At 39.3% G+C, this 22680-nt stretch overlaps 1 protein-coding gene and 2 long non-coding RNA genes across 7 annotated transcripts in view; 1 reads left to right on the forward strand and 2 right to left on the reverse strand.

The window, feature by feature from the left end:
- Positions 1-22680, reverse strand: part of psd3l (pleckstrin and Sec7 domain containing 3, like) — a 134526-nt gene that overhangs the window by 26529 nt on the left and 85317 nt on the right. The window contains exon 1 of one of the 5 annotated variants that reach the window (XM_082157337.1): positions 2662-3004. The exons of the other annotated variants lie outside the window; for them this stretch is intronic. Coding sequence (XP_082013463.1) covers positions 2662-2832 — 171 coding nt within the window. The 5' untranslated portion in view covers positions 2833-3004. Of the gene's footprint in view, positions 1-2661; positions 3005-22680 lie in introns of those variants that run through there. 5 annotated transcript variants of the gene reach the window in all.
- Positions 16658-21419, forward strand: LOC309488922. The gene is made up of 2 exons (XR_014202294.1): positions 16658-17313; positions 18061-21419. It is a non-coding gene; the product is annotated as an uncharacterized lncRNA (long non-coding RNA).
- On the reverse strand, positions 19626-22171 carry LOC309488924. The gene is made up of 2 exons (XR_014202296.1): positions 20191-22171; positions 19626-20030 (listed from the first exon to the last, which is right to left on the reverse strand). It is a non-coding gene; the product is annotated as an uncharacterized lncRNA (long non-coding RNA).

Genomic DNA, 22680 nt, shown 5'->3' on the forward strand with positions numbered 1-22680 from the left:
AAAATGCATGTCGTGGAGAGGTTTCAAAGCCAGACCAGTTCAGTGTTGTAGATCATGCAATGTGTCACAGTTACGGCTGGGCAATGATTAATCGCATACAAAATAAAAGTTTGTGTTTACATAACATATGTGTGTGTACTACTGTGTATAATTATTGTGTATATATACTGTAAATACACACATATGCATGTATATATTTAAGTTTTTTTTAAATATATATATAAAATATTTATATGTAATATAAATTATGAAAAAAATATAGACAGTATACATGCAAATATTTCTTAAATAAATGCATGTATATATTTAAGAAAAATTTGTTATTTAAATATAAAATATTTATATGTAATATAAATTATGAAAAAAATAGACAGTATACATGCAAATATTTCTTAAATAAATACATGCATGTGTGTATACAAAATAATTATACACAGTACACACACATATATTATGTATTAAATATTGATTTCTTTGATCTTTATGCCTGTTGACTTGAATAATTACATGAAAAATCTGAAGCAGCTTTTACTAGTTCACTGACAAATACTTGAAGCTACACTCCAGCCACTGATTTAATTAAATTATTTAATATTTATATTTCCCTTTCTAAATAGAGTGTGCTCTATTTAGTGTTTATTAGTTTTTGCTGACGCACACATGAAGACTCGACACGTTCAGTGACAGCAGTGTTTACATGCGGGACAGGAATGGTGGCCAGCAAACAAAAACAATCTCCAAACTGTTGGTTTGTTGTTGTGTCACTAATTGCATCATCGGGTTCTGCGCTCCTATTGGTCTCTGAGTTGACGGCTGGCGCAGGAGAAGTCACACGGCAGGACTGAGTCTCAAACCTTCAGACAGAGGTCAGATTTGATCACAATGGTCATTAATCGGCTGTCGGTGAACATGTCAAAATGATTTTGGTCTAGGATCAGATTTTGGCCAAGCATCCGAGGAATCTTTCAGGATTCACAAAATTAGTCTCAGACGGCCAAATCATGGGCAAAATCGTCCAGTGTGAACTCGGCTTTACCCATGTTGCAATAGGGGGTGATGTGGCCTAGTCTGGTAACTGGAAGGTTTTAAGTTGCAAAGGATAATGCATTGCATACTGTACTGTAAGGCACTTTAGGTAAGAAAATTTGCAAAAATGAGAAAATAGTGTCAACTATATTTAATATTTAAAATAATACAACTAAGTAGACTGATTTCCGGAAGAGTGTAAACAATGTGGCGTTTCCAAAACACAGACATGTTTGTTTGAGACTGAACCAATAGCGTGAGTTTGAATGATTGAGTGTACTGAAAGAATTGAAACCTGTTTGAAAATATAATTTTGTCTTCCTGTTTGGCACTAGTGACGTATAATTTTAAGCCTTCATCTTAAAATTACAGAAAAATGTGATCTGATGCAGGATAAGCGGTCGATCTGTGGACGCGGCAAGAGCGCGCAAGTGGTTTTTTCTCTTAATATCCAGTTCTCCTGTTGCTCAGTTTATGCTCAGCTATTTTCGAGTCTCTTCTTATTTTGCATGTATTATCCTGATGCATGTAAACTATAGTAATACCATGTTTCAAAAAAATCTGCCGGAGTCAATAGCCGTGTGGGCGTCGCTTCAACATACAGCTGATGCTCGGCTCACGGTGGTTTCCGATCTCATCGCCTCTCGCTGTCTCCCACATTGCTTCCTGCCAACTCTATACTGTACTATACGTCTAAAGGAGGAAAATGCTAAAGATTATAGAAAATCTATTCTAAATACAATTAAACAATTCTAAAATCTTAAATATAATTAATAATATTATAATATTACAATTTGTGTGTGTGTGTATATATACATATACACAAACAAATCTGAATCAGTGATTATTTAACAAAAGCTATACAGTAAAAAATGGTCAAATATACCCATAAACTCCCATATGCTCCAACTTGCATCACTTAAGCCTCTAAATCCAGCTAAATCATCAGTTTTCTTTAAAGGAATTGCAACCAATGCACAAACAATAACCACAGCCGTTTACTGTATGTGTGTGTAGTCATTTTCCCATGTTAGTTTACCCAAAGTGAGAAGTGTCAATGTTCATGTGTGTACAAACACAAAGCCATGTTCCTCTCACATGAGCTGTGTGTCAGTGGCCCGCAGGACGACACACACACCACACACATCCGACCCAACAGAAAACACACGGGTGTGAAAGAGGGAGCGGGTTACGCTGGCATGAACCATATCTGTGAATCATAAATCAAACACAGTGACCAATAAAGCAGAGACGCTGTTAACCCGGGTCAAGGTGACACGTTAATGCCGTCACAATAACAGATGTTAACAACAGCATGCATGTCATTCAATAACAGCAAGAAAGCCATCTATCACGTTGGCTTCAGGTACAGACATAAATCCAGTGTAAGAACACAGACAAGTCTCATCTAGAGGGAAATGCAGTATTTTGTTGAGTGCGTCCAGTGCTGCAGACACGATCACACCACACTGAACTACACCACCATCTGAAGAGCGTTAGTGTGCGTGCAGGAGAACAGCTGCATGTCACTGATCACCAATAACCACAGAGATTATGTTAATATGCATCACAATGCCCAAGAAATCAGGTCCATTCCAGGCACACAAACACCACAGCAAATGTCAGGCTGGTTACCTTCTCCTTCTTGGGCAGTCCGGTGTTGAATTCGGCAGAATTGGACACTTTGAGGGACTTGGAGCGGTGCTGGGGCTGACGCCTGAGCGACTCCTCCCTGCCGTACTTCACGGACCCGCCGGGCCGCATGCGGACCTTCCCCGTGCCCTGAACACTGTTCACCCCGATCATCTCCGGCGCTTAGAGCCCTCACACACACACACACACGCTCGTGGAGCGGAGCGAGAGAGGAGATTGAGCGTGTGAGGAGGCAGCGGAGTGGAGAAGAGTGAAACCAACAGACGAGCAACACACACACACACACACACACGTCCCTGCCTTCAAGACTCGAGCGAAGCTGCTTTCTCCCGCATCGCTCGCCGGAGTGTGTGGATACAGAGCGATAGTTTCCCTGAAGCAACACGTCAGTGACTGGTAGAGTGAGAGAGACACAGAGAGAGAGAGAGAGAGAGAGAAGGGGAGAGGAGGTGCTCCTCCCCTTCTGAAGTGAGCCAATGTTGAGATCGATTCATTTACATTTCACACAGCCGATGCGAGCTGCCCAACAGACTCCGAGAACACAGGCCATCCTGGTCCTGCTCACAGATGTCCACCAGAAGACACCAGCACTGGCTGCAGATCAGCTCTCGCTCACATGATCACGAGCCAGACGACAGCGCCGCGCTGCCCCGAGGCATGCACACACTACACATGCTAATAATGCAGTTTATTGGAGAAACGGCCAAATAAGATTCTACTTTTGAACGCAATAAGACTTTCACGCACAACTCTGGGTGTCTTGAGGTGGTTTATGATAATAATATTGAAAACAGCTCTGGAATAATGAGGCAGATTCTTCGCTCTAGGCAGTAATTCACAGATCTACTGTGAGAAATCCATCACCTCAGTTTGATTTCATCTGAATCTATAATTCAAAGCATTCAAAGCGCATACTAATGCTCTGTAAACACACCATGACTGGCTGGAATAAAACAAATTATGAGCAGGCAGGTTTAATCATTTAAGTTTCAGATGTGAAATTGTAATTATAAGCTCAATAGCTGTCTCAAAAAAAACATCAAAAGCTCTAATCCGATTGGCTGACAGTCATGTTTACAAGGTTGCTCCAATGGTGTTTCATCACTATGTTCATCACTACTGACTGTAGTTTACTTTCTATGTAAATAAGCTGGACTACAGTATGCCATGATGGATGGTGTCTGCAGTGACCAATTAACAGAAAATACTACTGGACAAATGGATAATGGGGAAAAATGACTAATTTAATGTAGATCTGGAGCAGATCATCAGTGTGATTAAACTCACTCCGGTCGCTCAGCTTGTGCAGATCATGAACAGCAGGCAGTGATGTCAGTTCTGGAGTTATGCTTACAACACAAATGCACTGTAGGCAAACATGTCTTGGCATCATTCTTTCTATAGAAACATACAGCACAGGCATGTTATGGGGGATAATATATGTGTGAATGATGGTTTACGCTGTTTAATGTGCTGAGCAACTTTATTTCAGCCCTACAGTATTCTGCAGAACAGATGATGTCCTCTGCACTACAGCTCAGGCCACTGTGGTACTGACAGACCATGATCACAGTAAAGATGGATGGAGGAATGGATGGACGGAGGAATGGATGGACGGATGGATGGATGGAGGAACGGATAAATGGAGGAACCGATGGATGGATGGAGGAACGGATGGACGGATAGATGGATGGAGGAACGGATGGATGGAGGAACAGATGGATGGAGGAACAGATGGATGGATGGAGGAACAGATGGATGGATGGAGGAACAGATAGATGGAGGAACGGATGGATGGAGGAACGGATGGATGAAGGAACGGATGGATGGAGGAACGGATAGATGGAGGAACAGATGGATGGATGGAGGAACGGATAGATGGAGGAACGGATGGATGGAGGAACCGATGGATGGATGGAGGAACCGATGGATGGATGGAGGAACCGATGGATGGAGGAACAGATGGATGGATGGAGGAACGGATGGATGGATGGAGGAACGGATGGATGGATGGAGGAACGGATGGATGAACGGATGGATGGATGGATGAACGGATGGATGAAGGAACGGATGGATGGATGAACGGATGGATGGAGGAACGGATGGATGAACGGATGGATGGATGGAGGGGTAGATGGATGGATGGACGGAAGGGTGAACTGAAGGGTGGATGGATGGATGGAGGGTGGATGGATGGCTGGATGGACGGAAGGGTGAACTGAAGGGTGGGTGGATGGATGGACGGACGGATGGATGGATGGAAGGGTAGATGGATGGATGGATGGACTGATGGAAGGGTAGAAGGATGGATGGACGGAAGGATGTGAACTGAATGGTGGATGGATGGATGGAAGGGTAGATGGATGGAAGGATGGATGGACGGACGGACGGATGGAAGGGTAGATGGATGGATGGACGGATGGAAGGGTAGATGGATGGATGGATGGATGGATGGACGGATGGAAGGGTAGATGGATGGATGGATGGAAGGATGGATGGACGGACGGATGGAAGGGTAGATGGATGGATGGATGGACGGACGGATGGAAGGGTAGATGGATGGATGGACGGATGGAAGGGTAGATGGATGGATGGATGGATGGATGGATGGATGGATGGACGGACGGATGGAAGGGTAGATGGATGGATGGATGGATGGACGGATGGAAGGCTAGATGGATGGATGGATGGACGGAAGGGTAGATGGATGGATGGACGGACGGATGGATGGATGGAAGGGTAGATGGATGTAAGGATGGACGGATGGATGGATGGAAGGGTAGATGGATGGAAGGATGGAAGGGTAGATGGATGGATGTATGGATGGATGGAAGGGTAGATGGATGATGGATGGAAGGGTAGATGGATGGATGGATGGATGGAAGGGTAGATGGATGGATGGATGGATGGAAGGGTAGATGGATGGATGGATGGATGGATGGATGGAAGGGTAGATGGATGGATGGACGGATGGATGGACGGACGGACGGACGGAAGGGTAGATGGATGGAGGAATGGATGGATGCTACTTTTATGTCAACCAGTTCTCTTCCGATTTTGCTTTGTTAGATATCCCGGTCTCACGACAGCAGAATAATAATTAATGATAACAAAAAGGAAAATCCAAGTTTATTCCTCATTAATGCTATCTGCTCAATCTCCCTCAAGTTTAGCAGCTTCACAACATCCAAACCGGTCCTAGTTGAGTTTGAGTCAGAAGAAGATTTATGACCCCGAGGACTGAAATGTATATCCTACTTTATTAGTTCATGTGGACTATATAGCGCAGATAATGCAGAAGACAGAGCACTTTGAGAGGTTTTATTAATTTTATTCTCAGCAGGTTTGTCATCGGGTTGCTTAAGACGTTATGGTCACTTGCCAGACAATATGCCTTAATGTGAGGAGTGAGCCAACGGGCTGATGCATCATCATGTCCATCTGTTCCCCACAGTGAAGCAGAGCAACACACTCCAGTCCCTCGCACAAGATGGAGGAGCTCATCGCATCATCATAACTACAGTAATGCTTCACGCCTTGCAGAATCACATCTAAGAGTTACACGGAAATAATCAACAAAGTATTAAACAATAATTAGAATTAGTTAAAAAAACAGAATACAATTAATTATAAAAACAAAGTTGGAAAACATGTATAACTGTATTTAAGTATGTTGTAGGATTGTGAATACATTAACAGATATCTGTGATAAATCACAATTCTTAATCATAAATATATTGGCAAATCAAAACAATCTTATATATGTGTAAATATCAAGAACATTTTGATTCTCCATTTCATGACCCCTTTAAGGGAAGTGAACTAATAAACCATGATCTCATTTAAATCCACTTTTACTACCATTTTGTATTGAATTATAAAAAACCCTGAATTTTTCACAGCAAATGCAAATTTGTAACCATATTTATTTGTAATACCTTGATCTTTCAATTGGTTAAAAGTAAACCACGAGTAAGACCGTGGCCGCTCACACTCACACTCTTAAGTCCTAGTGAACATTATGTAGTGGAGGTGTGGATATTCAAACGACGCACACATCCTGACATCACGACGCAGGGCCATGTTTTTACAGTAGCATGACCTCAGGCCGACAGGTCTACTTTCTCTGACTGATCTGACGGAGATAAACCCCCTTTTTTGGAAAGTAATTCAGATATCTTTAAAGAGGCTATATGCAACTTTTTCCCCAAAATAAACGTAACAATAGCCTTTTTATTTGACCATTTATGACTCAAACATCTCCTGATGAGCATACTGACACCTTGTCCACTCACAGTGGGTGCACCTATAAGCCTGTATCCTATTTTTCCTATTTTCTGTCGGGTCGGATTTTCCCGCGCTGTCTGCGGATGTGACGTCAAGCGCGTTCATGTTAAACGTTTCAGATCACTCTGCCACCACCGCTAGTCAGCAAACAAACTTAGTTTCTCAAACAATATATGTATTTGACTGTTCTTACCTCTGTAAACATAATGTTGACTTCTTTGCAGCGGATGACTTGTGAAGTGTGCACGTACGAGAGCGAGCAGAAAGGAAGAGCAGTTCCGTTTTTTGGCCACAGGTGTCAGTAGCGAGTTTAAATTTCAGAAAATCGCATGTAGCCTCTTTAAGTAAAAACACAAAAACAAGAATCATGAGCGTCTCTGTATTTTCACTCACTCATTAAAGCCAATTGTTTTTTGCATTGAGTGCCTGACAAGTGTGAATGTTGGACTATGTTGATACTGACGCCATGTCACGCAGCGCATCAGCCTTCATGTGCTCTCATTAAAGGCGTTCATACTGACGCTGATCTACAGAGACACGGCCGTGGAAGTCTGTGTTCTGAGGAGACGTGAGCAACAACAACCTCTGGCAATGCAACAAAGTTGAGTTATATGAACTTTGTAAATGAGCAGTGATGTGGCGATGACCATCAAGTCATTTCATATTCATAACGACCTTGGCCAGCGACTTCCAAAGATAACAATGCTAAGATAGTTTGTGCTTCTTAATATCAACTCGTACAGAAAAAACAAACATGTTTAAGGCCAGATCAGCTAACGCACATTCTACTTCTAAAAACAACAACAACTTGACATTTGAATGTAATTTGGGACTAGAGGCGGGATATAAAGTGTTGATTTGATCTATAAATACATGTATGAGTGTAGTTGTGTGGTTATAGTGCATCTGCCACCAGTGAGGGTGAAGAGCGTGGAGCGGACGACACTGGACACTGCAGATAGCAACTATTAATCGCGATTAATCGCATCCAAAATAAAAGTTTGTGTTTGCATAATATGTGTGTATACTGTGTATGATTATTTTGTATATATAAATACACTAGGGCTGTCCCCGACTATGGATTTTCATAGTCGAATCAGAATCGTCATGTCTTGCCTATAGTCGACTAATAGTCGAATCATGTGTATAGGGGTGGGGCTGGGGGCGGGGCTTTAACGTTTCAAAGCCGCGATGTACAGAAAATCACACAAAGATATAGAAGAAAATGTATAAAAACATTTTTGATCAGTAAAACTAAGAAATAACATAAATAACTCCAGGAAGGCCACACTGCAGATTTGCATTTCACATTCACATGCAAATCAAATTAAATCGGCTAAATTACCTGTGCGAGCAGGCCAGCCTACAGCACAACATCGATGCACCGAAATAATAAACAATTAATTTACTAAATTAAATTAGAACAGAATATACCTTTCTAATAAATAAAAAATACAAAACGAAATAAATCAGAATCAAGTCACAGGATGAGGAGCAAATGTGTGCAAAATGCCTAAAGTGCAGGGGAACATACATTCAAAACACAAGCCACAAATAGTTAGATTAGATAACCCTGACAGATTAATAAATAAAATAAAAATAAAGAAATTATTAAAATAACGATAGTAGCCAGAATTTTCAACTTTGTCTTTTTAACTGCAGAAACAACAATAAATGCTAAACTGGAGAGGCAGTCTTTTTAGCTAAAAATGTTCACAGCATCCAAAAATAAAATTAGAACCGGCTGAAAAGTTTTGAAATCACTTGTACCTGATCGAGAGAACAAATCCTGAAAGTCTTTCACTCTGTCTGTCCGTTGGAGTCTTTTCAAATTGTGCGCGCGGATAAAATACATTCTAACGTGAAACCCAGTCTTTGCGTGAAACATGTTAACGTTGGCCGGCAGAAGTGCGATCATGGTTTTCCTGATGCTAAATCCAGCCTTGGAGAATATCCTTTCTGATTGTGTACATCCACACTTTAGATTTTCTTATCCCAGACATTGTTAAAGATTTAAATCCTTGCCGCGAAGACGCTCCTCTGTCGGTCACGGATTGAAAGTGAAACTTAAATCTGTCTCGGGGTGTTTGGATTTATTCACGCACGTTAAAAAAATATTTATTAAAAGCTTCTTTCTTTTCACATTTTTATATTGGCCTACAGCATTATCATAATAGGCTGAATATTAACGTATTTACATAAAAGCTAGTTCTATGTGAAATCAGACATTGAGCGCCCTCATATAGCCAAAGTGGCATGAGCCTCGATCGTTTCATAACACCTCTGCGAAGATTCGACCGTGAGATCGGTAGTCGAATCAGGCTCCTCCTATCGAAGCATCGAATCTTCGACTATTCGGGGTCACCCCTAAAATACACACACACATGCATGAATATATTTAAGAAATATTTGCATATATATATATATATATATATATATATATATTTATTTGTATTATAAATATAAACATTTTAAATATAAATAACACATTTTTCTTAAATATATACATGCATGTGTGTGTGTATTTACATATACAAAGTAATCATACACAGTACACACACACATATTATGCAAACACAAACTTTTATTTTGGATGCGATTAATCACGATTAATCGTTGCACAGCCCTAGTTTATTTGTATAATTAAGCCATAATTTTGGTTTATTTCATGTGTCAGTATCTTGATAGCAGAGTGGCTGATATATTATATATATATATTTTGGGGCCATCAACTTAAGCGATTAATTACATGAATTATGCAGAAAGACATTATTTATTTATTTATTCATTTATAACAAAAAAACAGACAGGATGTCTAACAAAAGTAGTTATTTGCAGTAGAAATGTACTCTTCTCTTTGTAAGACTGAACACCTGATCATGAATATTTTTAAATATATTAAAAGGCATAGTTACTTTTTTTGGGTTTAAATGTGTCTGAATTGGTAATTGATAAACATCAATAATTAAAAAATTCCGTTGATCTTTTGACATAAGAGATCATTCTACTATAAAAAAATACCCCGTTTTCCAAAAACATCACTCGTTTTCTACGTCCTCCGCACTGCGCCGTCCCACTGTGGCAGATATTAGCATCACACGTCAACTCCCACTTTACCTAATCAGTTCCATAGCTCGTCCAGCATTACATTTACATTTACGCATTTGGCAGACGCTTTTACCCAAGCCATTCCCTTCCTGCTGCCACTGGCAAGTCGATACGAGCACGCAATCCAGTGTTTCTGACAGAGGGTCAGGGTGAGCGTGGAGGAGGAGCATGCTTTGCACATTTGTAAACTGTATTTTGTGCAGAAATCTTTAGACGTGAGCATCAAGCAACATACTTACAAAATAGGAACGTCATGACCCCTAAGTGTTCAGGGAGTCGCACCGCATGACGTTTTACAGCCTGTGCTAAAAAGGCCTGATATTTGTAGCCGCACTGCCCTCGACACTCAGTCATGAAGCTCTGCACGTGTCCTCTCTGCTTGCTCTATACATGCATGTTGTTGGTTTTATTCCACTACACTGCAGATTACATTTTGCAAGTTTTTCAAATGTTATTATAAAACAGATAGTTCCTACCCTGGTAATCCAGAGTTCTCGCGAGAGCACAAGTTGAATTTGCTCAGCGAGTTACTCTGGTGTCGAGTACTGATGCTCATTAAATATGCCCCTCGATATAGGCGGGCCAGAGGCGAGATGACGACAGCGTTGCGACGTCGAAGTCATTAGTAGGGCTGTCACTTTTGTGAAAAAATCCTGTTCGATTTTTGAGACATAAGTGTTCATTGAATCGATTGTAAAATCAATTTTCCATGTCTAAAGACGTTTCCATTTTAAACGCCAAATATAGGCAAATCCACGGACAACTAACAGGCATTAGGACGAACGTAAAGAGGGCGCGCCGCAACAGTCCACTGCACAAGTCAGCAATATTCCTGATGATTTACTGGCGTGAAGTTTCGTGCACAATGACAAACAGGAGTGCAACATTCTCGAAAAACAATAAGCAGAGTGGACTGCCATAACATCAGTGAACAACATTACTGCAGTCTTCAACATGGCTGTGTTTACCATTAGAAATGTCAAACAAATTTTGCCTACGTAGGCGATTGTAGACCGTAGCCCGAATCTGTATCTGTATGCATGAGACTGTCTGAATTGAACTGAACTGTCCGATTTTAATCGATTCTCATTTTACCGTTTTGTCGCTGTGGCGTGAAACTTATCGCTCTTACTCATCTCAGCTCTAGAGAAGCACATGATCTTCTCTTCCGCATTAATAACACCAGTTACAGCACGAAATAAACATGAATGAGCTTCTGAAAGTGTGTTAAAAGATAGAGTACAACTTATCGAAGTCCGTATCATGTGACATGGAGTCGCTCAGTGTTTCAACCGTGGAAAGACATCAGTAAAACAGCTTGTAAACAGTTTACCTCAGAAAAACCATATCCAGTGACCATACACTCGTTAAGGCCTATTTATACTTCTGCGTCGAACTGCCGCCGTAGCTACGTCGTAGGCTGTGTACCCTTCGGCGTACCCTGACGTGCACCTCTCCAAAAATTTAACAACGCGTCAATTCTACGCGGACGCAAGCGCTGTGATTGGTCTGCCAGAACCCCTCCCTCGGGGTTTCACATGCTCCCTAGGTGCGTCAACGCGGACAACAACGCAGAAGTATACATTAAAACCAACACGTTGCCTACGGCGTATAGGCTCCGGCGTAGGTCCGACGCAGAAGTATAATGAGGCCTTTAGTCAGCTAGAAAAATGTACTCTAGAGAGGAGCATTTTGTTAAATATATGCACCATATTACATATTCATTATCATTTTTAATGTTCTTCAATATTTAATGCATGTTTGAATAAATCTGGAAAGTTTATGACAGCCACCATTTAAATTTTTATATAATTTCATATAACTTATTATAAAAATAAATAAAAGTGTAAATTAAGTGTTTGTATACAAATCAGTTAATTTTTACCTTCAGTATTATAGTAGGCTAATGAAGCCTATAGGCTACCACTGACACCCATAGTTTACAGCAATAGTGAAGAGATTTGTTTTCCTTGAGAAAATTTGCAATGTATTGTACCTGATATCCAAAATAATCAATATTGAATCGAATCGTAATCGAAATCGAATCGAATTGCAAGCTTGTGAATCGAAATCGAATCAAATTGTGAAATGTGTGTCAATACCCAGCCCTACTAAGGAGGTTTCACTCCGCTCCGCATCAGGCGTAATAACACTGTTTTAAATTCACAGTAAACCTCGCCGCCACAAGGCTTATCACTTTATTAAGCACTGAAACCATTTTATTAATGTTTCGTCCTTTAACATATTAGATGAACATGCCAAACTATTTAATAAGGTTTTCTCTTCAAGAGTTCTTGTAACGAGGCATTTTCCACAGATTTAAGGGCAGAAACACTGAGGCTTGTTAAGAGCGTCTCTTTCGAGGGACTACGGCTGTGGACACAAATAAACTTGAAAGCCTCAGTGTCTGTAACTGTGAAGGTCTGTAACTGTGTGACTTCGTGTCTCCAGTTGATCGGCACACACCGTACACATGGAGCATATCTCTCATATCTCACACATCTCCTGCAGTCGGCTTTGATATATCTAATATCTCACTTCTCATCTGCTCTAGTCACATACTGTGATTTGGTGGTGGACTGTTCGGTATCATTTACAGGTTTAATGTTTCTGTGTTTATGATTAAAGCCTTATTTGTAGTGGAGTCACGATGATCGGCCATGTACGTCACAACTGATTGCCTCTATATTTCCTCACATTAAAGTTTCATGTTGCTGATTAATGACTGTGTTCATGAGATGGACAGCATCACTGAATATTTCCAGGTATTTGTGTATCTGTCACTAACCCAAGTTAACCATAGCTGAGCCTGGTTTGCTGATTAGTGGTGCTTTATTACAGCTGCTCATTCTTAAGTTTACGGGTTTGTTCCCTTGCTCGAAATATTATTACGCATTCACACTGACAGCATTGTGTCAGTCTGTAAAGGTCATGTGATCCCGCTGTCATCCTTCAGTGGACGTATTATGCGAGTGCGAGCTCAGCTTTATCCTCCACCATCTAAGGAGTGACCTGAGCCCCGTCCACAGATACAGGCCTGGGGTCTCATTTATAAAATAAATATTGTGCGTATATCCTTACTAAAAGTGTACGTCAAACGTCATAAAGGGCATATGGAAAACAATATTCAGACTTAGGCATATATGAGATGCCAATGTGCTATTACAATGCTAAAAATCATTTAGTTTTTCTCAATCTTTTAAAGCACAATTTTTAAGTGCTTTATATTTTTAATGGAAACACAGACCATATTGTACATTATTAACCCCCTGAGGTCGGCTATCGTGCCGGCGCGATAGGCTCGTTTTTTTTCAGATCAGTGCAAAAGAGACTCAAAATACTCTGTTGATTTTGATCTTACATGCTTGTGTTGTACATCAATAAAAACAGTTAAATGTCTTCTTTTATTTCTGTACACTCATAATAAAAACAAAATGTTGTGTTTTTCGTAAAACAAAGAAAAATAAACATGATGCGCGTTCTGCCGTCTCTCTCAATGTGAAACTCATTCTGAAACGCGACAGAAAATGACCTGTAACTCAGCGAATGTTTGTCACATAGACTTGAAACGCATGTCTACACAACGCTGTGAGTCTCTATTTTTAAAGTATGTAAATTATTTAAAAAACACATATTCTCTGTTTAAGTAATCCGTATGAAAGCAGCGGCATGTACAGTTTCTCAAACGCATCCTAATTAAAGCAGCACTCAGTAGCTTCGGGACTTCTTCGCTGTATTCTCGCTTTTTGCTCGCAGGTTTCTCTCTAGAGCTCCCCCCACAGCTTCGGAATAGATATTTGACAACACTGTTGTAAAAACTCGTTGTTGATTCTCAGACACCAGAGGCTATAGATCAACGACATCAAAGCAGATGGGACGTTCTTTAAAACGTCTTCTTCATTCGGGTTCGGACAGCGTGAGGGAGCGCAATAATGACAGCATTTTAGCAGATTTCTTTTGGCCGTAAAGCAATTGTTTACATCGCGAGACCTGATATCACGCGAGACTTCCTGACGCAGCGGCCGGCGGCCCGCCGGCTCAAAGTTGCAAGTGCGGATTTTCCGCTCACGGGCACCAGGGGGGTGCGAAACGACCACCATTCAACCCGAAATAAGTAATATAACCATTCCAATGACTCCGAAGCTGTTCAGTTAAGGTAAAAAAAAGTTACTTAGTTCACCTTTAACTCTAATGTGACCACGCCCAAGTGCGCACGAGCGATTGACATGCAAATGATCCACGCGACGAACACAGACCTGTAAACGCCCTCATCACCTCAAAACAAAGAATCAGAGACTTCGGTAACTTACTCCTCTGCTTTTCATCGAGTTTGGAAGACTGTGTTTGTGCTGTGCTCTGCTGTTTCACTTGGATTTACCTCAGAAGAATTAGAAGAACACGATTTGAAGACAAGAAAGATGTAAGGTAAGAAATTCTTAATTATTAGTTTATGTTATTGTTGCATAAACTTCACATTGCAGTTGAACTGTTGCTAGATATAAGATGAATATTATAATACTTAGACCCGTGTTTACTATACTGCGTTTGTGGATATTTGCTCAAACGTAGATATGTATAATATGGTAACCATAATGTTTCATATTTTGGAGCGCGCCGTGCGTTTCATGTATCATATTTTGAAGCGCGCTCTGCGTTTGAATGCATCATATTTTGGAGCGCGCTGTGGGTTTGAAAAGCAAAACGCACCAAACAAAGGCTTCATGGTTTTACTCTAATCTCGTTTCATATCATCATAACGAATGGAAACATTTGAAGTAACATATGATATCTATCTCGCATCACTTACATTCTTCAGGAAATGTAAATATCTTGTTTTTCTTGGGACTATATATTTGTTTACTCTTTTTTGCACACGTATGCAAATATACATATAAAACTACTTTTTATCTGATGCCTGTTTAGGCAATATGGCTTGTTTAATTTAGTATTTGTTGGAATAGTTCATATTTGTGGAATTTTTAATCATTCATTTTAGTACCATACTGAATATATATGAATATAAACGGATAATGTACTGAAAGCTGAAGCGTTGACCAGTTGACGGGGATTAACGGCGGTAATGTTTGAATGTTCGAGTCCGGGGATATTGAAGACCCTTGGATCTTTGGATTTGCCTGAAGTCTGGCTTTGAAACAGAAAGATGATTGACAGCACGCCTCTGTGTAATCAGACACCGATCACTTCTAAAACACACATCTATTCTTACCAGACCTATTTTAGCTGAACTCAACACACGTAATGCTGACGGTGTTGGCCAAGCTCTTGACCTGAGATGAATTCAATAGAGAAACAAACCTTTTCAACACGACATCCATTGTATCTCCCTGGTTTATCTAGTTGTCTCCATTGCACTACAGTTTAATATCTTGTTAGAAGCTTTAATAAACACATTGATTTGGTGAGATCAATAACTGATCCGAATGATTCTGATCGTCCTGCTGGTCCAGAAGTGTATAGAGATTGTTTGTCTTCACGGCAAGATCGTCTGATATCAGGTTTATAAACGCAGGCCATGTGGCGCAGCTCGTCCGTCTGAAAATAAAGCGTTAAATCAAAGGTTGAAAGATTAATTACTGGATATTAGATGGAAAGTCACAGAGACTATCTTTAGACAACGGCTGCTTTGCACAAGCAGAGGAGAAACCTTTGAGCTCGCTCTTCAGGATCACAGAACACAATGTTGTGATGCTTTTGTTCTTCTATTGCTGAGAGGAGTTCAGAGGTATGAACCCGTGCATATAGAAAGTGTTTTTATTACACCACTGAAGAGGATTCATATATACAGTATCAGCAGAAAAAGTGAAAGCTAACTTCTACAAAAGTATCTAAAATAAAGTTGCAAGCTGGCCAGAAACGTATTACTCGCACGTGCCACTTGATGCGTTTTACTTGTGTCTGGCTGGACTGATGGCATGTAACATGAAGCGCCAGTGTTGATGAAGGCCTGTTCAACACTGCCTCACTGATTCAGTTTTGTAATTATTGGTTTACGTGTGAATCTTCTGGAGTCTCCTGCTCTGTGCTTTTCAGTCTGCTTTCCAGGGAGTTAATGTGCTTATGTGGTCATGCAAGCGCACAGTGCCTGTACATTTACACGTTTCATTCTTAAGCGGTTGTCTCACTGTAACCGGCTTCCTGGTTCGCATGTGAACGCACTAACTGTCTTCAGGAGGTTTCTCGAGGAGGACTGATATGCTGAATGTTTTTCTGAGAAATCTAAATGTGATCTTTATCTAGTTGTGGAAGGTGACCGTCTCCAGAGAACAACGTTACTGAAATACTGATATTCTTGCTGATGAGATAAACTGATGAAATTTATCGAAATGACAAAACTCTGCTCATTCATTGGTCCACTGATAAAGCACACATTACTTACATCTTAATCTGAGAAAGAACTAGTGAATCACTCATTAAGACATGTAATTACAAGCAGTTTTTACAACATACCCAAAGATTCTGGATCATAATAAAAAAATAATAAAAACTCACGTTCTTCACACGAGGGAGACGATGCAGTATTTGGCATTAACATTTTACATTTATGCATTTGGTATATATATATATATATATATATATATATATATATATATATATATATTAGTGCTGGGCAAAGATTAATCGCGATTAATCGCATCCAAAATAAAAGTTTGTGTTTGCATAATATATGTGTGTGTACTGTGTATAATTATTTTGTATATATAAATACACACATTTGCATGTATTTATTTAAGAAATATTTGCATGTATATACTGTATATGTATTTATACATAATTTATATGATATATAAATATAAATAATTTATATATAAATTTAAAAAAAATCGTAAATATATACATGCATATGTGTGTATTTATATATACAAAATAATTATACACAGTACACACACATATATTATGCAAACACAAACTTTTATTTTGGATGCGATTAATCTTTGCCCAGCACTAATATATATATATTTTTTTTTTTATCTGCTGTTTCTATTCATCAAAGAATGCTGGAAAATGAAATGCATCATGGTTTCCACAAAAAAAATACAGATGCGAAAACCTTGACGTTAATAAGAAATATTAAGCTTTGCCATCAAAGTAATAAATTACATTTTAAAATATATTAAAATAGAAAAGTTATTTTAAATTGTAATAATATTTCACCGTTACTGTTTTTACTGTATTTTTGATCACATAATGCAGTCTTGGGCAAAAGATACTGAAGTGTGTGTATTATATATATACACTACCATTCAAAGCTGAATTTTCAGCATCATTACTCCAGTCTTCAGTGTCACATGATCCTTCAGAAATCATTTGATTATTTGATGCTCAAGAAACATTCATTATTATTATCAATGTTGAAAACTGTTGTGTACAATTTTTTTTCAAAATTCTTTGATGAATAGAAAGTTCAAAAGAACAGCATTTATTTAAAATAGAATATTTTCTAACATTATAAATGTCTTTACTGTAACTTTTGATCAGTTTAACTCGTCCTTGATGACTAAAAGTATTGATTTATTTTATTTCTTTCCCCCAAAAATAAAATTTAAATTCTTACTGACCCCAAACTTTTGAACGGTAGTGTTTAATGTTACAAAAACTTTAGATTTCAGAAAAAAAACTGTTCTTTTGAACTTTCTATTCATCATAGCATCATGAAATAAAAATGTAAATAACGGTTTTCAACATTGATAATAATCAAATGTTTCTTGAGCATCAAATCATCATATCAGAACGATTTCTGAAGGATCATGTGACACTGAAGACTGGAGTGATGATGCTGAAAATTCAGCTTTGATCACAGGAATAAATTACATTATAAATTACGGTCATTTTAAATTGTCATAATATTTCACAATATTTCTGTTTTTGTTTGTATTTTTAAATCAAATAAATGCAGCCTTGGTGAGCAGAAGATACCTTTTTTAAAAACATTAAAAATCGTACTGACCCCAAACTTTTGAACGGTAGTGTATATATATATATATATAAGCTGTAAAAAACTGTTAAGTTAATGCATTCCCTGGGAACCGAACCCATGACCTTGGCCTTGTTAGCACCAGGCTCTACTGTTTTGACTTGAAGGACCTGATGGCAGTGTGTTGATTGTTTGATATTCCTCGTGAGAAACGACGGCAGCTGTGACATACACAAAACTGCACTGGTTTATTGTGTTGTTAGAGTGTGATTGCATCACTCACTGCTATATGGCATGTACCCGCTATAAACCGGTCGAGGCGAGCGGTGGTTTATTCTGAGCATCAGTGGATCGGCCCGTCTGTGTGTGTGTTCAGAGACGGGCTCGACTGCTGCCAGCGCCTCATCCTACACACGCAGGTCCACACCGCTTCAAGGGCTTTATTTTTATAGATCAGACAGACACTAACACGGTCTCCTGTAGATTTTTGAGAAGCATAGTGTTTTGCGTATGCATGTCTTCGTCAACTAACTATGAGCCGCATGTAGACATTCAGCAACAGTGGAAAGCTTTCACTTGATGTCTAATAAAACATTGTTTAGACTGAATCTTTCTCAACGCTTGAATGATCAAGATCTGAATTGCATGTGTGCTGCCCATTAACCTGCAGGTCACACTGAGCCGGGCCGCTTTAATGAGGGTATAAAGTAAGGTGAGTTTAATGGTCAGCAGGAAACAGACCCTATAAAGATTTCATTCAATTAGAGTGCATCAGCTGAAGTGCTTTATTTCAGTCTATCAGACGCTCTTAACTGCGGGATGGAGAGCGTCCACCGTTCACCATGTTGTTACCAGGCGCTACATTACGAGTTGCCAGCGTCAAGTCATCTTTTTGTCCTCATTAAATGCCAAATACAGCATGAAGTAGCAAAGTCAGAGTCAGTAACAAGGTTTTGCAGCTTCAGAAAGTTCAAGGCCAGTGAGATCTCACTGTGGGCGGAGCTCTCCAACTACATGACAATATACTATTGAAATGGATTTTTGTCAGTGGTCGACCAAGATATTGCCACGGGTGTTATATTGACTGATATTTAGCATTTATTCATAAAAAAAAATACGCTTTTCTGTTTGGCCGATAAGTGTGTGAACTTTATTTCGACAGTGCCAGGACTTTTATTTTGACAGTGCCAGGACTTTTATTTTGAAAGTTACAGCCCTACAGTTACAGCATGATATGATATTTAAACATAACATTTGACTTAGATAACATTTAAACCTGTAGCATTTTTATTTCTCAATTCTGACTTTATAACTCGTAATTGATAGTTTACATCACAATTACAGGACATAAACTCACAATTCTGAGGAAAAAAGACAGAATAACGAGTTTAGATCTCGCAATTCAGATTTTTCTTCTCTTAATTGAGATTTAAACGAAGAATTGCAAGGAAAAAGTCAGAATTGTCAAGTATAAACCTCGAAATGAGCTTTTTTACTCTTTTATTCCATGGCCTCCATAGACTGCTCCTGTAGATGTGTCACTTTCTGCCATCAGGCCCACTAAACACGTCAGTCATCACACGCCAACACCTAAATGCACACGTAAGTGGAGAGAAGCCTAATTTTGTAAGTATTATGTAAAATAAATATAATTCCATAGCAGCATGTGTTATTTATGGTCTTTAAAGGATTAGTTCACCCCAAAATGAAAATGTATAGACTTTTTACCTTCAATAGTTCTGATTGAGCTGATCAACAAACGGACAGGGAACTACATCATCACGTTGAAAGGTCACGCCGGCGCCGGCAATACTATTTGAACTACTATTCATATTCATCAGAATGTTATTCATATACTATTCATATTCACTGAATACTATTACTATATATATAATAGCAAACAATACTATTTGAACTATCCTCCTACGTACGGTCGCATTGTAAACAGTGGGTCGGTTCTTCTGCCGGCGCCGGCGTGACCTTTCAACGTGATGATGTAGTTCCCTGTCCGTTTGCTGATCAGCTCAATCCGAACTATTGACGGTAAAAAGTCTATAAATTATATATTTTTTTTTTTTTTAAATGACCTATTGTTTCTCTAGATAACAACCTCTTCTTCAGCTGTGATCGCGTACAGCCCGTTTAAACACTTCAAAGACTTTTGAAACTGCATTGATTTGGACTTAAAAACTATGGAACCAATGAAGTCCATTGTTAGAAGAAAAATCCAGAAATGTTTTCCTCAAAAAACATAATTTCTCTCCCACTGAGGAAAGAAAGACATGGATATCTTGAATGGCATTGGGGTGAGTAAATTATTAGGACATTTTAATTTTGGGGTGAACTAAACCTTTAAATGTAGTAAGCCTCTTTATATCAGGCCTCAGCCACCCTGCTCCTTAAAATCTTGGTATAGGCCATCAAAAAATCCATATCTTTCTACCACCAATTTGCGTGCATCAATTATCATAGCGGGTTATAAAAAGACGGATCAAGAGAGTGATCACCTGTTGTGCTGGTCGTGTCTATTTAGAACGCAGTGTAATTTTGTCTGCGATGAAATCATGTAAGTTCTGCTACGAAGGTGCTAAGAGACCCAGTCTGCCATTACCAGACTTCCTTCAGATGCCAGCCTAGAAATATGAGAGGATATTATATAATTAATATAAGCCATCAATATATTTTGAGTTTTGGCAGGTAATCAACCTGAGAGATAATATCACAGCAGAAAACAAGACAGTGACTCACACTAGAGAGAAGCTTGACCTTGTCCTCAGAGTGTCACTGTAATGGGCTGAAAACTACTTTAATGTCTCGACCTCGCCCTCTCAGATCTTCATAAACTGGTCTGATACGTTAAATATGACCGAGGCACGTCTGTCAAAGATGCAAAGATGCTTCATTCCACAGCACTGAACTAACCCATCCTAGACGAGATCATCTGCGTCCATTACAAGAACTCTTGAGACTAACATCAAAAGGTTTTCGATCTGTAAGATTATTAATGTTTTTAAAAGTAGTATCTTCTGTTCACCAAGGCTGCATTTATGTGATTAAAAACACAAAAAACAGTAATATCGGGAAATATTATTACAATGTAAACAAGCTGTTTTCTATGTGAATATATAGTAAAGTGTAATTTATTCCTGTGATCAAAGCTGAATGTTCAGCATCATTACTCCAGTCTTCAGTGTCACATGATCCTTCAGAAATCACTCTAATATGATGATTTGATGATGAAGAAACATTTCTGATTATTATCAGTGTGGAAAACTGTTATTTACATCTTTATTAAATGATTCTTTGATGAATAGAAAGTTCAAAAGAACAGCATTAATCTGAAATAGATAAGCTTTTGCAACATTATACACTCTTATACATCAAATGTTTGGAGTCAGTAAGAATTTTATATTACATTTTTGGGGGGGAAAGAAACAAAATCAATACTTTTATTCATCAAGGATGAATTAAATTGATCAAAAGTTACAGAAAAGACGTATTATTTCAAATAAATGCTGTTCTTTTGAACTTTCTATTCATCAAAGAATCCTGAAAAAAAAAAATGTTTCAACATGGATAATAATAATGAATGTTTCTTGAGCATCAAATCATCATATCAAAATGATTTCTGAAGGATCATGTGACACTGAAGACTGGAGTAATGATGCTGAACATTCAGCTTTGATCACAGAAAACAGTCATTTTAAATTGTAATAATATTTCACAATTTTAATGTTTTTTTGTGTGTATTTTTTATCAAATAAATGCAGCCTTGGTGAGCAGAAGAGGCTTTTAAAAACATTAAAAATCTTAAAATGAACCTGAAGAACCTAGTACACACAGCTCTTCTCTTCTCTTCTCTTCTCTCCCTCTTCCTCATCCCCTATTCTCCTCTCCCTCATCTCCTCTCCTATTCTTCTCTTCCTCATTCTCTCCTATTCTCCTCTTCCTCTTTTTTTTGTGATTAACTTTTTATTGAAAGTTAACAAACAGCACTCAAACTATTCTCCTCTTCCTCTTCTCTTCCTCATCTCATCTCCTCTCCTCTCCTCTTCCTCTCCCTCATCTCCTCTTCTCTTCCTCTCCCTCATCTCCTCTTCCTCATCCTCTCCTCTCCCTCATCTCCTCTCCTCAACCTCTTCCTCATCCTCTCCCTCATCTCTCCTCCTCTCATCTCCTCTTCCTCATCCTCTCCCTCATCTCTCCTCTTCCTCTCCCTCTTCCTCTCCCCTTCCTCTCCTCCTCTCCTATTCTCATCTCCTCTCCCTCCCTCATCTCTCCTCTCCCTCTTCTCTTCCTCATCCTCTCCCTCATCTCTCCTCTTCCTCTCCTCTCCCTCTTCCTCTCCCCTTCCTCTCCTATTCTCATCTCCTCTCCCTCTTCTCTTCCTCATCCTCTCCCTCATCTCTCCTCTTCCTCTCCTCCTCTCCTATTCTCATCTCCTCTTCCTCTTCTCTTCCTCATCTCTCCTCTTCCTCTCCTCCTATTCTCATCTCCTCTCCTCAACCTCTTCTCATCCTCTCCTCTTCCTCTCCTCTCCCTCTTCCTCTCCTCCTCTCCTATTCTCATCTCCTCTCCTCTTCCTCTTCTCTAGTGATGCTCCGATTGATCGGCCGCCGATCATGATAGGCCGATATTGGCTAAAAATAGCTTGATCGGCAACCCCCAAAAGC

This window comes from Leuciscus leuciscus (assembly GCF_965113295.1).
Source record: "Leuciscus leuciscus genome assembly, chromosome: 24".
Taxonomy (NCBI): Eukaryota; Metazoa; Chordata; class Actinopteri; order Cypriniformes; family Leuciscidae; genus Leuciscus; species Leuciscus leuciscus.